We start from the raw sequence: 12,265 nt of genomic DNA on the forward strand, positions 1-12,265 counted from the left end.
TACACACCTGGATTATCCAAGCCCCCTGTGCTCACCCTGCCCAGGGTTCTGCACCAGCTGCTCACTTTCAGCAGCACCAGCAAGCACCTGCAACCATTTCCAAAGGGGCTTGCCACTTCCAGTTTCCTTTTCATCCACTCCATAGAGCTGCTACACATTCTGCCACCACTCCCAGTACAATCACAGGACCAAAAGAAACAACAGCACTGCAAAGGGGTAGCTGAGCAAGTGGCATCACTCTAGGTGCCATTTCAGATCAGCCTGAAGCCTCTCACTCACCAGTACTAAAATTAAGGTCCCCGCTCTTATTCATGGGGTGGTACTTTCACTGAACTCTAAAAATTAAAATCTTTCTAAATAAATCCAAATTACTTATACTCACTGCCTGCCAGAGGGGAAAAGAAGGTGTTTAACAGGAGAACAATATTCTGTGCTTATTTATTTGATTTGGGGCTGGGAAATGTGTTTTAATGGAGATGGAATTACTTATATCAAGGGAAAAAAACCCCACCGACTAACCTGCTGTTCCTCTCATTCAGCTCTAATCAAATCTAAAGTCAAATTACATTTGTATTGATTAACAACAACATACATGCCACAGATTCAAAGCTAACTAATTACCTCAGTCAATAAATATCTCCACAATTACTAAGCTCTTCATGTTATCCCTTAAAAAAAAAAGCCATGGGCAGCAGATTATAGATTTAGTTTAAATATATATATATTTAACAAATGAGCCTCCAGAAAAACCATTTTCTTATGCCAAGAACACAGCTGAGTTCAATTAGAAACCATCATGATTTCCTCTGGGATGCCAGCAGTTTTCCACTGTGATGGAAAAACATTTTCAGCTCCCTTTGGCCTTGACATCCTTGTCAAAGTTGTCATGGTATTTGAGTTATATTTACTCATCATCTGCCTTCCCTTTCCCCTCACTTGAAATCTGACAGGGACTTTTGTTGCTGCAAGAGGATGAGCCAAAGGGCTAATTACCCAGACAGAAGAGGAGCCTGCTAATCATGCATGCAACACCTTGTGTTATGGGAGGAGAAAGTGCTGGGCCAAGTTTTCCCCTCCAGAGCTGTAACTCAGCTTCTGATTCCTGCAGGAGTGTTTCCCCCTGAATTTAGAACTCACTCTGCACAGTGAACTGCTGGACATTTCTCAGGGGCAACACTCTGAGCCTTGTGGTCAAGTCCAGAACTATTTTGTACAAGGAACTACTTGGGTCTCTTCTCTCTCCCCCTCCTCCAACAGGCAAGTCAGTCTCCCTGTGAGATGTGCATCCAGAACTCCACGGATCAGCCACACCATCCCTTCATCTCTCCTGGAAGTCCTAATTATTCATTTATTCAGTTGACCACCTCATAGACATGCACATCAATGCCCTTCTCTATGGCTTCTCCTTGGCTACCTTCCTGGGGTCTTGTATCAGGCATGACAGGTTCAAAGATGATCCTTGCTTTGGAATGACATTTCCACAGAAAAAAACCCCCAACACATCTATTCACCCTCCTGGGTCTGGAATAGAACCACCAAATCACCTCCCTTCTTACTCACACCCTTACCCTGAAGACCTTTCCACAAGATGTATTTGAGGGAGAGCACAAAAATAAGTCCCTATGAACACTTTAGAAGGAAACCTCAGCATCTCTACTTGCCTTCTGGGTCTTAAATAACACAGCTGAACACTTGAGAGAAGTTTAGGGATCTGGACAAGCCTAGGGAGTCCTCCCTCTCCCCAGGTGGGTGAGCTCTTGCCACTGGTCACAACTGTTGGTTCTGCTGAAGATCACTTCTGTGTTTTACCAACTGAACGCAAAACAAAAAGGTCACTGAAGCACCATCACAATCCAGAAGCCAGCTTGTGCTCAGTTGCTTGCGAAGCCCAGGCATGAACAACCAACCATGACAGAAGAGAGAACCAAGCTGTACGTTCTGATGGAATCACCAGACATCACCTCTGTCCTTCACAGCTCCTCCTCAACATCATCTTGTGCACAGAGGCTGCAGGGGCAGCTGCTGCCTCTGGCTGAACTTCAACAGCATGTTTGTGGTTTCCTGCAGACAAAAACCTTCTAGGGCATTTCCAAGAGTTCAGATACTCAAGCTGCTGCAGAGCAGGGTGGATCTTGAAAGGTGTCTTTTGTGCAGCAGGAGTTGGGGTTAACCAGGGAGGTTAACAATGCAATAGAAGAGCAAGACTGTTTGGGTACAACCTGTCTTAATTAGAGCATTCTAGGTTGAGATCACATAATCATCGTGGTTGGAAGGGACCTTGAAGATCATCAAGCCCAACTATAACCTAAATCCCCCTACCATAACCTGATTTACCCATTCAGTGCTTAAATCATGTTGCTAAGCACTGTATCTAGATTTCTTTTAAACTCTTCCAGAGATGGTGACTCCACCACCTCCCTGGGCAGCCTGTTCCACTGTCCAACCACTCTTTGGGTAAAGAAATTCCTTCTAATATGACAACGTGAAGAAATTACTTCAAAGACTAAAATAACTGGTACTGGTTGAGTATGTCACATCTCCTTCTTAGTCTAGGATGCCCCAAAACACTGTTTCCCCAGGAAAATGACCAATGCAGGACAGTCCCAGAGAAACTTGGGGCAATGGAGGGAACTCAGAAGCTAGGAAACAGAGAACTGGGCAGGCCACCACCAAGCTGGTCCAAGCACTTGGAAATGTTCAAGCAGGCCAAGAGCTACCTAAGATCACAGAGGACTTGCCAGCAACAACCTTCAAGTATCAGTGAAGGTTGTGGCTCCTGTCAAGCATCAGGGCTTCATACACCTTCTTCAGCAAGAGCCCCAAGAGCTGCAACATGTAAAATGTTTTTTTTTGCAAACCCTTCCCACCAGAAATATTTTGAGCTGGTTTTGGGCTGGGGTACCAAGCAAATGCCAGGAAGCAAGTGACCATCCCAGCTAACCCAGCCTTGGAGCCAGGATACCTCTTGGGTACAAGAGGAGCTGGGTGGAAAACAACCCAGTAAGACTGCCCACCCTTCTGTTGGTGCTTGGACTTCCCAGGGAGCACACAGAATCACAGAACCTTAGGGGTTGGGAGGGACCTGGAGAGATCACCCAAGTCCAACCCCCCTGCCAGAGCAGGGGCACCCAGAGCACATCACACAGGAACGTGTCCAGGGGGGTTTGAATGTCTCCAGAGAAGGAGACTCCCCAGCCTCTCTGGGCAGTCTGTCCCAGGGCTCTGTCACTTCACAGGAAAGAAGTTCTTCCTGACATTCACATGGAACCTCCTCTGCTCCAGTTGGCACCCACTGCCCCTTGTCCTGTCACTGGACATCACTGCACAAAGCCTGGCTCTGTCCTCCTGACACTGCCCTGAACAGATTTGTAACCACTGATGAGGTCGCCCCTCAGTCTCCTCTTCTCCAAGCCCAACAGACCCAGTTCCCTCATCCTTTCCTCAGCAGGGAGATGTTCCACTCTCTTCAGCATCTTTGTGGCTCTTCCCTGGATTCTTTCCAGCAGTTCCCTGTCCTTCTGGAACTGAGGGGCCTATAACTGGACACAAAGAGATGGGATTTGGTCAAGCATCTTCCAAGTTGAAAACCATCCTGGGGGGCTTATTCCAGCAGCCAGTTCCAAGCTCAGCAGGAGTATATCACACTGTGAGCACCACTTGCCTGCTGGGGAAAGCTAGGGCAGAAAGATTTACTGAAGTAGAGAAAGCAATCTGCAGGAGTTAATGACCTGGCATTCCTTTTGCCCCAGCTGGCAAAACACAGCCTAGAATTAAGTTGCTGCTTTCTTGACAATAAATCAAAGTTCCCCCTATGCAATCCATAAAAAAGAATGGGGCATATGATACCTTGCAGTAGATTAGCAGTTTCAAAGGAAGTACAGTGTGGACTCAGATACCTCATCATTGCATATCACTTACATTCCTCAGGATTTTCTCTCCATAGAAGAGCAGGCACAAGAAGTTACTCTCTGAAATTACTACTGGCAGCTCAAGCACACAGAGCACCCCCTGCCCTCCTCACATCTCCAACTGCTTATGTAGGACAAGATTAACTGGCAGGACCTGAAGGCAACTGCTTTGCCACACACACCACCCAAGAAACACACACTGTTCAAGGGAAAACCTTGGGATGAGTGGGGCAGAAAGTTCTGCAATACAGAAAGATCTTTAATTCAGTTCCAGCACTAACCTACCCAGTTAGACTAGAGCAACCTACCAGGAGATGTCCAAGGAGCCCTCCAGGCTACATCACTCCCCCAGGGAGTGTCCTGGGATGACAAGCTGCTCCAGCCCAGGCAGAGGACACACCACACCCAAGTCGTGACTAAGGGAGAAAGCAGCCTCAGCATTTCCCTCCTCATCCATGATCTAGATTGGTGCTTTTGACTCATGGGACAAACAGATGCCAAGTGTGGAAATAATCCAGCCAACAGGTGGAAGTCTTTCTCTTGAAGTTCTTGTTTTCAAATCACACCTATGTTTTTCTTTTTTTTCTTTTTACTATCAGCTTTTAAAGCACTTGGGAACAAGGTTACAGCTGGTTTGACTTTAAGTCATTAAGTGTTTAAGGCATTAAGTGCTTTACTCTTCTACTGCTCGTTAGGTAGTAAAAAGCCATTTACAAGACCTACAGCCCTGGTAAGGAACAACCACCTGAGCAGCAGCTCCCTCTACAACTCCATGATGGCAATGCTCCTCAGGACAGATTTTCAAACCAACAAGATAGAAGATGCCCATACTCCTGCCTTCCTTGCTGATGGACAGCCAAAGCTCAAATTTCCATCTCATTCTACTTTGCAAGAGCATCTTTAAGTATCACTAAGGCAATTTCCTCCCCTTCCAGGCTGCTTTGTGTCACTGACTGGCAGCATCTGCAGGCACTTAAAGGCAGTGACAGACTTCATGGGGCCATTTAAGCAGCTCACCCAGCCAGGAGAATAATTGTTACAGCAGAAAGTGGTTAAGACTGACAAATTCTTTCCCATGAGTCACCTTTGCTTGTCTCCAAAGCAGGTGTTTTCTGAGCACTCTTCCACCTATTTTTTTGTGTACCCCCTGAAAGGCACCAAGCACATACATTTTATGGAAGGAGTAAAAGAGAATCAGATGTCTTGAAATAAAATAGGATGATTTCTATTTTTAAGCTGGCTGACAGAAAAAACACACCACAACAGACTTGCCTGGGAAGACTTGCAGTCAGCCATGTGCTACTGCTTTTCAAATTCAAGGAGCTTTAGACAGTTAAGATAGTAAAACAAAATTTCAGCATCTATGGACATGATCTTGTTTATTGCTCAGACTTCTTCACTGAAACCATGTCATTCATATGAAAACAAGGGCCATTTTCAGGGCTTGATGAAAAACCTCAATATCAAATCACCAACATGTTTTTAACACTCAAGCCAGGATTATTTTTTCTTCCCTTCTTCACAGGCCTCATATTGTTGGTTTTGACACACAAGTCTATGTGGTATTTATTGAGCAGCTGTCATCTAAGATAGCAAAACAGTTTCACAGTTTGTACATAAACTTCACTTTCCAAAAGTTACCAAGGGGCTGAGGTTCTATATTAATGCCTGGAGAAGAGGAGTTTTAATTTGACAAAAGCCTGTTGCATTCTTGGAGATACAATGTGGAAGACTAAGAAATCTGATTTCCCACTTGTCACCCAACCCATAAATCTCCTCCAAAACAGAAGGCAAAATCCTCCTGTCACCACCCAAAAAAAAGCCCAACCTCTTATCAAATGCTAAGGACACAGCTTTTTAGACTAGAATAACCAAGTGTCTGCTCTCCTACCTGTTGCCTGCCAAGCCCCCACAGCAATTGCAGCAATTCCCCGCAATCCATAGGGAATCTGAAGCCAGCAGAGATGAACTCCCCAAGGCCAGTGGCATCACAGCTCAGGTCCAGCTGCCTGGACCTCTTTATTTCCAAGGTTTTCCTTCCCAAAGCAACCTCATTTTGAAGGTTTGTGACCAGTTCAGAAGATGTTCCAGTTGAAAGTGACCTGTCACTAGTATGTATGCAAAGAGCAGATGAGATGACTCTTTAAGGGCTTGTACCAATGAGATGGACTGTGCTGCAGCAGCACTCCAGGGAACACAGAATGAGGCTAATTCTGGGTTTGGAGCATGGAGAAGGAACACAGCTTCAGGAGACACTTCCCAGCCCCTCAATGGCAACAACACCTCCCAACAACATAAGTTGGATGGGAAATGTGGAGATCAGGCAAGCAGAGAGTGAAGAGCTTATTCCCCTCTGCTACATCAGTTCCTCCAAATATTATTACTACTACAGACACACAAACCACTTACGTTCTGGTTGTTTTTCATTAGGTGTTATTGATCTCACAAAATCCTGTGGTGTCATAAAAACCTCTGACTCGCCGTGCTCGTTGATAACTTTCAAGGTGGCAAAGTACCTGAAGATTTTGTCTGGGGTGGAGTAAGCTCTGATCCTGTTCTCATATTCCATCACCTGGAAACAAAATACAACCAGCATTAGGTGTGCATGGTTCCTCTCCCCAGTACCTTCATTAGCACCTCTAGCCTCTCAAGGAGGACCAGAAGTTGTGAGTTGGGGACCTTCTCATTCTCCTTCAACCACCTGAAGGGAGGTTTAGTCAAGCAGGGGTTGGGCTCTTCCTCCAGGCAACCAGCAACAAGACAAGAGGGCCTGGCCTGAAGCTGCTCCAGGGGAGGTTTAGGTTGGATATCAGGAAGCACTTCCTCAGAATGGACTTCCCAGGGAAGTGCTGGAGGCACCAGCCCTGGAGGTGCTCAAGGAAAGGCTGGAGGTGGCACTTGGTGCCCTGGGGTGGTGTTGGTCATAGGCTGGGCTTGATGATCTTCAAGGTCTTTTCAAGCCTTGGTGATTCTGGGTGATTTGCCACAGGACAACCAAGTTGTGGGCAGCAACACAACACTTGAAAGAAGTAACAATGAAAAGGGTCATAATCCCTCCTAAATCCAGCCTTTGAACCACCAGGAAAATTGGAAGCATCAACCCCTGGTGAGCAAGAATTATGAACAAACCAATAGCCAAGACTTGGACACTCCGTGATGGCAGAGAAATTACAAATTAACAAAACCCCTGAAGGCACTTTTCAAGATGAACATAAAAAGGCACTGGTATCACACCTGTGCATCTAAAGCAGCTCCACATTTTAACCACAGTGTTGAAGGGACTGATTTATGATTCATACATGAAGTAAAAGTCTTGGAGAGCTGGGAGAGACCTTTGCTTTCAAGCCAAGTCTTGGAAAAAACTACTCAGAACCACAGCTGGTTGCTCAGTCACTCAACCTCATTTTTTCCTCTTCTATCACACTGGCAAAAGACCATTTTCTGCAGAAACTGTCTTGACTCAGACCACTTCTCACCAATCTGCCTCTTGCTCACTCTGCCAGCAGCTATTATTTGCTACCTAGAACTGTTTTCCCCAGCACACAGCTAGAATTAATCCAAGAGAACAGAAAGCTTTTATAAACAACAAAAAAACCACAACAGAAAGCCACCAGAGAGGAAAAAGGCACAAAGATCTGCACTTCATTATAGATTAGAACAGAAAACTTTCCTTCTTAGCTCAGCTTTTTATTCCTGTGTTACACACCTTGTTTAACAGTCCATCATGTACTTGAAAGCTTCAGCACTTCTGGCCAAGAGCCACAGGAGAATTAGAAAAAAAAAAAAGTCAAACAAACCAACCAACAAGCTGCTGGAAGAGAACAGGGAAGTTCAAGAGTACTGCCAAGGCATCTGTAGATCATTTATGGCTTTGGTCCTGTCTCAGCCTTGTCCTTTCACTCAAACAACCTCTCTACCCTGATGCTCATCAGAAAGAACACACCCTGATTTTTCATATTTTTAGGGTCAAAGGTTTTCAATTCTCCCAACCCAGGCTTGCAGCAATACTTCTTCCCTTTTGCCTGCAGCTGAACTCACAATTACCTCATTTTTGCTCCAATGATCTAATCAGCTGGCAACAACCAACATGCTACAACCCAGCCACCTCTGAACTTCCAAGACTGGCCTGGACATGAAGGCAGAGCAAGGAGGGAACAGCTGAGACCATGGAAACAGAAACAACTGACTCCAGACTGGGTGCTCAACACAAAGTGGGCCCTAACAGGTGCTCTGGTCTCCCTACACAACTGCAGATATAGAAAGCAGCTGTGGATGTCTTGGGGTGTACACACCACTAGTGGTGGCTTTTCTGCTTCTTCTAAACAACCTGGACACCAAACCAGCCCAGACAAGCCTCTCCTCCCACAACCTCTCACCTGTGGAATATTCCAAAACATTTTCCTGGCATTTATGCTAAGCCCCAGGTTAAGAAGTCAAAACAGAATCAAATCCTGTGCAGACATGAGTAGAAAGCTCTAAATTTGCATCTCACTTCACTTCCAGAGCATCACTGGGGCCTCCCTGACCCTGCAGCAGAACAGGAACCCTGGCAGCCCAGCTCCACCACACACACCTCAGCAGGCTCAATTCATTAGAATCGATTTTCTTTGGCTTTCCAAAAAGAAATCAACACTAAAATGAAGCCTTAGCAACAACCAACACTCCTAAGGCAGCACACCTGCAGGGCCCAGCAAACACTGCAAGCAGATTGTGATTAAAAAGTCCTCCTGCTTCATGCAAAAACCCTTTTAGCAAATTAATGAACACCCACCACGCGGATTACCACTCATTAGCCATCAAATTAGAAAAGCTTCCCATCTTTCTCCTCCCTCCCTGATGCAGCCAGGGCCTCCACATGGCACAGGCTGCAAGGCAACACGTGCCCTGGAAGCAGCCACACAAGATCCCAGTCCCAGCAGATGCCAAGTGCTTTACATTTTAACTTCCTCCTCACTGAATCACCACCCAAAATACCCATGTCATGCCCAATTTATTATTCCAATACCAATCATCAACTTCATTAAAAGCAACACTGGGATAACCAACAAGGGTGAAACACTTTCAATTAAGGAAAGCCCCACATGATTTTCCATTAATTATGGGAAGAACTGGAAAGGGTTTTTTTTTTTGCTGTGGGGCATTGTGGGTTGTTTTGGTGGTTTTTTTTTTGCTTTTTAAAAAAACATACAGAAGAGAGAGGAATTCCCTGAGTGCCCCACAAGTGATATGGGGAGCAGCACATCCTGGGAGAAGCCCTGGTTTTGAGTCAGGAACCAGGGCACACCTTCCTCTGCCATCTGAGCTGGAAACTCTCCAAGATACTTCCTGAGATGACTCACTAGGGCAACTGCTGATCAAACACCAAGCCCACAGTGGAGCCTCCCTAAACAAACATGAACCTGGCACCTGGGACACCACCAGTTACAACCTGCATAAAATGGAGCACAAGCAACACTGGCATCCAGGTCACAGAAGGGACATTTTGTCTTCAGGCTGGAAAGGGCTTCATTTGCACCAAAATGGTGAGGTCTGTTTGCAACATTGATCTCCCTGCTGAAACTGCTGCTCTGGAGTCAAGCACTTTAAGGAGGGAGGAAGACTAAGGAATGAGAAGGGATCCAGGCTGCATGCCCTTCCCACCAGGCCCCCTGGGCATCCTCCATGCTTGCCTGGCTCACATCTTGTTTGGAAAACGTGGTCACATCCCTCCCTGCCTAGTATGGGAAGGAAAGAGTCAGTCAACTTAGTCACATCTCCTGACTACTGGAATAAAAGTCCTTACTTGCAAACAAACATTCTTTGGCTTCCCCAGCCAGAGACAACCAGGCACAGCAGACAAAAATCAATCATTCCACTTGCTGCATCCACAAACGTTATTTTTTAAAAAAAACACAAACAAGAGTGTGGCTGAAGGTGGATCCTTTCATTGCAACCTGCCTCCACCTGCTAACACAGGGGAAAAAAAGAACCCACCTTCCTCAAGTGGTTCTGGCAAGTTTTACTCCAACTGTCAGAGCACCCGACACCCAGCTGCCAAGAAAATGAGCAGAAGCCAAGAACCCACATTCCTGGATAATGCTGAATACTCAGAGTAGCACCTTACGACAGAACTTCACTGAGCTGCCACCAGCACATCACAACAGGGAGAGTCTGGAGCCCCAGATACCACCAGGCACTTGAAATGTCAAGTTGTGTCATCTGCTGTAACCAAGACCAGAATATGATTCAGTGACTTCAAACAAAACAGCTCTGAAAAGCTGTTCTACCACCATGTACAACCATCCACAACTCAACAGCTAATGAGATGCAGCCTCCAGGAACAGACTCCAAAAATCATTACCAGAAGCAAGTCATCCAGGAAGGATCTGTGAGGAGCGACCACTCCTGTTCTGCTCTTTGGCAGCACAAAGATACTCAATCAAACCCAGGGCAGTAAAAACCAACACCTAGACAGGTTTAAAACATAAAATAGTGCTGGCTGCCAACTCGCAGTTACAGGGCACTCCATCAGACCAAACTGTACACCTTGCGCTATCAGTGGTTCCAGATAACAAGTTGTCAGACAGTTCTGAGGAGCCCAAAGCTCTGAGGATTGCCCGGCAGGGGAGGCAGGTCACAAGCTGACCATGTAGTTCATTACTCAACCTTTCTCCTCTTGAACATGCGTCTGATATGAAAATTAAACAGGCGTGTGCATCAAGAGAGAGACACAACTAACCACAAACAGGGAGTGAGGCTGGATTTCAGCAACTACATTTATATGGAATTATGACAGGAAAAATCCATGTATGCCCTTCCTAGGACTGTCCCTTCCCCACTCACCCTTTTCTTCCTACATACACTGTGTATGCTCACAGGCAAATGTGATATAGAAACACATGCTGGATGCCCTTAGATGGTTTTTCAAGCACCAGTTCCCTACTTGGCACACACCACCCTAACAGCCATCAAGGCAGGAGCCTTGATTTCTCAGCAAGCCACTTCCCAGACATCCAACTGGAGATGGATGGGAAGAGAGGTCTCCAGAAGATCAGAGCACTGTGCTTGCCAAATAAACAGGTCTCAGCCTGAAGAAACTCCAGGTGGCACACCAAGAAAGTAGGGTCCCAAAGCAGTAAGGTCTCTCAGAACATCAAGACAAGGACAGAGCAAAGCCTCTATCCATGTACTGGACCAGAAGCTGAACCCAACCTTCTGCAAGTTCCTTCCTTTTGGCAGCAGCAGCTGCAGGAGAAACGTGCCCACGGGCAGTACCTTACGATCCCGGAACCCAGAACGTTGCTTCTTCTTCTTCCCTTCTGGCTGAGCCTCCTCTTCTCCCGAGGCAACAGCCTTTCTCCCCTCAGTGCTGCTGCTCTCTTCCTCCTCCTCCTCATGCTTTATCTTCTCACCTGGCTCTGGCCTCGGGTTGTGCTTTACAGAGGATGAGTCTTCTGCACGGGCCCTGTGCAAAGGAAAGGAAAACACCCATTTAGGACACCATCAAGAGGGGTTGCCAGGGCTACAAAGGTGGCCCTGCAAGGCTCTCCCTGAATGAAACACATGTCCCAGTTCAGCAGTGCAAAGGAGGAACACAAAGCAAAAGGAAAGCAGTGATCAGTCCCCATGGAATACTGTCTGCTTTTCCCTGCTGTCATCAGGTCTCCACCCCCCCACCCCAAACCCCACACTCATCAGCACAGGAAAGCAAGGAAAGGACACACCACACCTCCTCTGGTGTTGAACCCCACCCCTGCTCCCCCCCAAAAAAGATGGTAAAACACATTTCTGCCTCTTGATATCTATCAGCACTGCAGGACTAAGAACAGCCTCTTTGTTTCAGCTCAACTGATTTATTTTCCATCCCCAGCAGGTGACAGGCTGTTTTATTTCCCTCTTCCACCAGTGACTCTTCTAAACTCCAGTGCCACAGGATTTGTGACAACAAAACCTGGAGTTGTTTATCCTCCAGGTGGAAATACAGCTTTGGCAGAGCAAAGGACCCCTTTTCTCTTGCTGTTCAAACACAAAGATGCTCAACAACCCTCTTTGTAGGCCCAGACCCAATGCTCAAAATCACTTAAGCTGTGAGCAACACACAGAATCACAACTGGCCAGAGGGTGGTTAAATAAAAAGCAGGATAAAACCATCAGCCCAACAATGCTACAGCTTCCCTAGGCTTTAGTTGTAAAGTGGTTTATCACCAGACAACTCAGACCACATTAACATCAGGGAAATTACCATCTCTGAGGGTTTGTTAACATGTCACAACCAACAAATCAAAGGGTTTGACTAAATTATGTCTCTCTCTAAAGGACTTCAACAGCTCAGGCAAACATCCTAGCCCACATGTAACTGAAGCTGCCTTCCATTGGCA

At 46.3% G+C, this 12,265-nt stretch overlaps 1 protein-coding gene across 3 annotated transcripts in view; it reads right to left on the reverse strand.

The window, feature by feature from the left end:
* The window catches only part of MICU1 (mitochondrial calcium uptake 1), a 79,961-nt gene that overhangs the window by 55,796 nt on the left and 11,900 nt on the right, over positions 1–12,265 (reverse strand). For all 3 annotated transcript variants that reach the window (XM_009996393.1, XM_009996392.1, XM_009996391.1), the window contains exons 2-3: positions 11,163–11,352; positions 6,318–6,480 (exon numbers count right to left, since the gene is read on the reverse strand). In XM_009996393.1, the coding sequence (XP_009994695.1) occupies positions 6,318–6,480; positions 11,163–11,352 (353 nt within the window). The remainder of the gene's footprint in view (positions 1–6,317; positions 6,481–11,162; positions 11,353–12,265) is intronic.

The sequence above is a fragment of the Chaetura pelagica genome, unplaced genomic scaffold (genome assembly GCF_000747805.2).
Source record: "Chaetura pelagica isolate M959 unplaced genomic scaffold, ChaPel_1.0 scaffold464, whole genome shotgun sequence".
In the NCBI taxonomy this organism is placed as follows: domain Eukaryota; kingdom Metazoa; phylum Chordata; class Aves; order Apodiformes; family Apodidae; genus Chaetura; species Chaetura pelagica.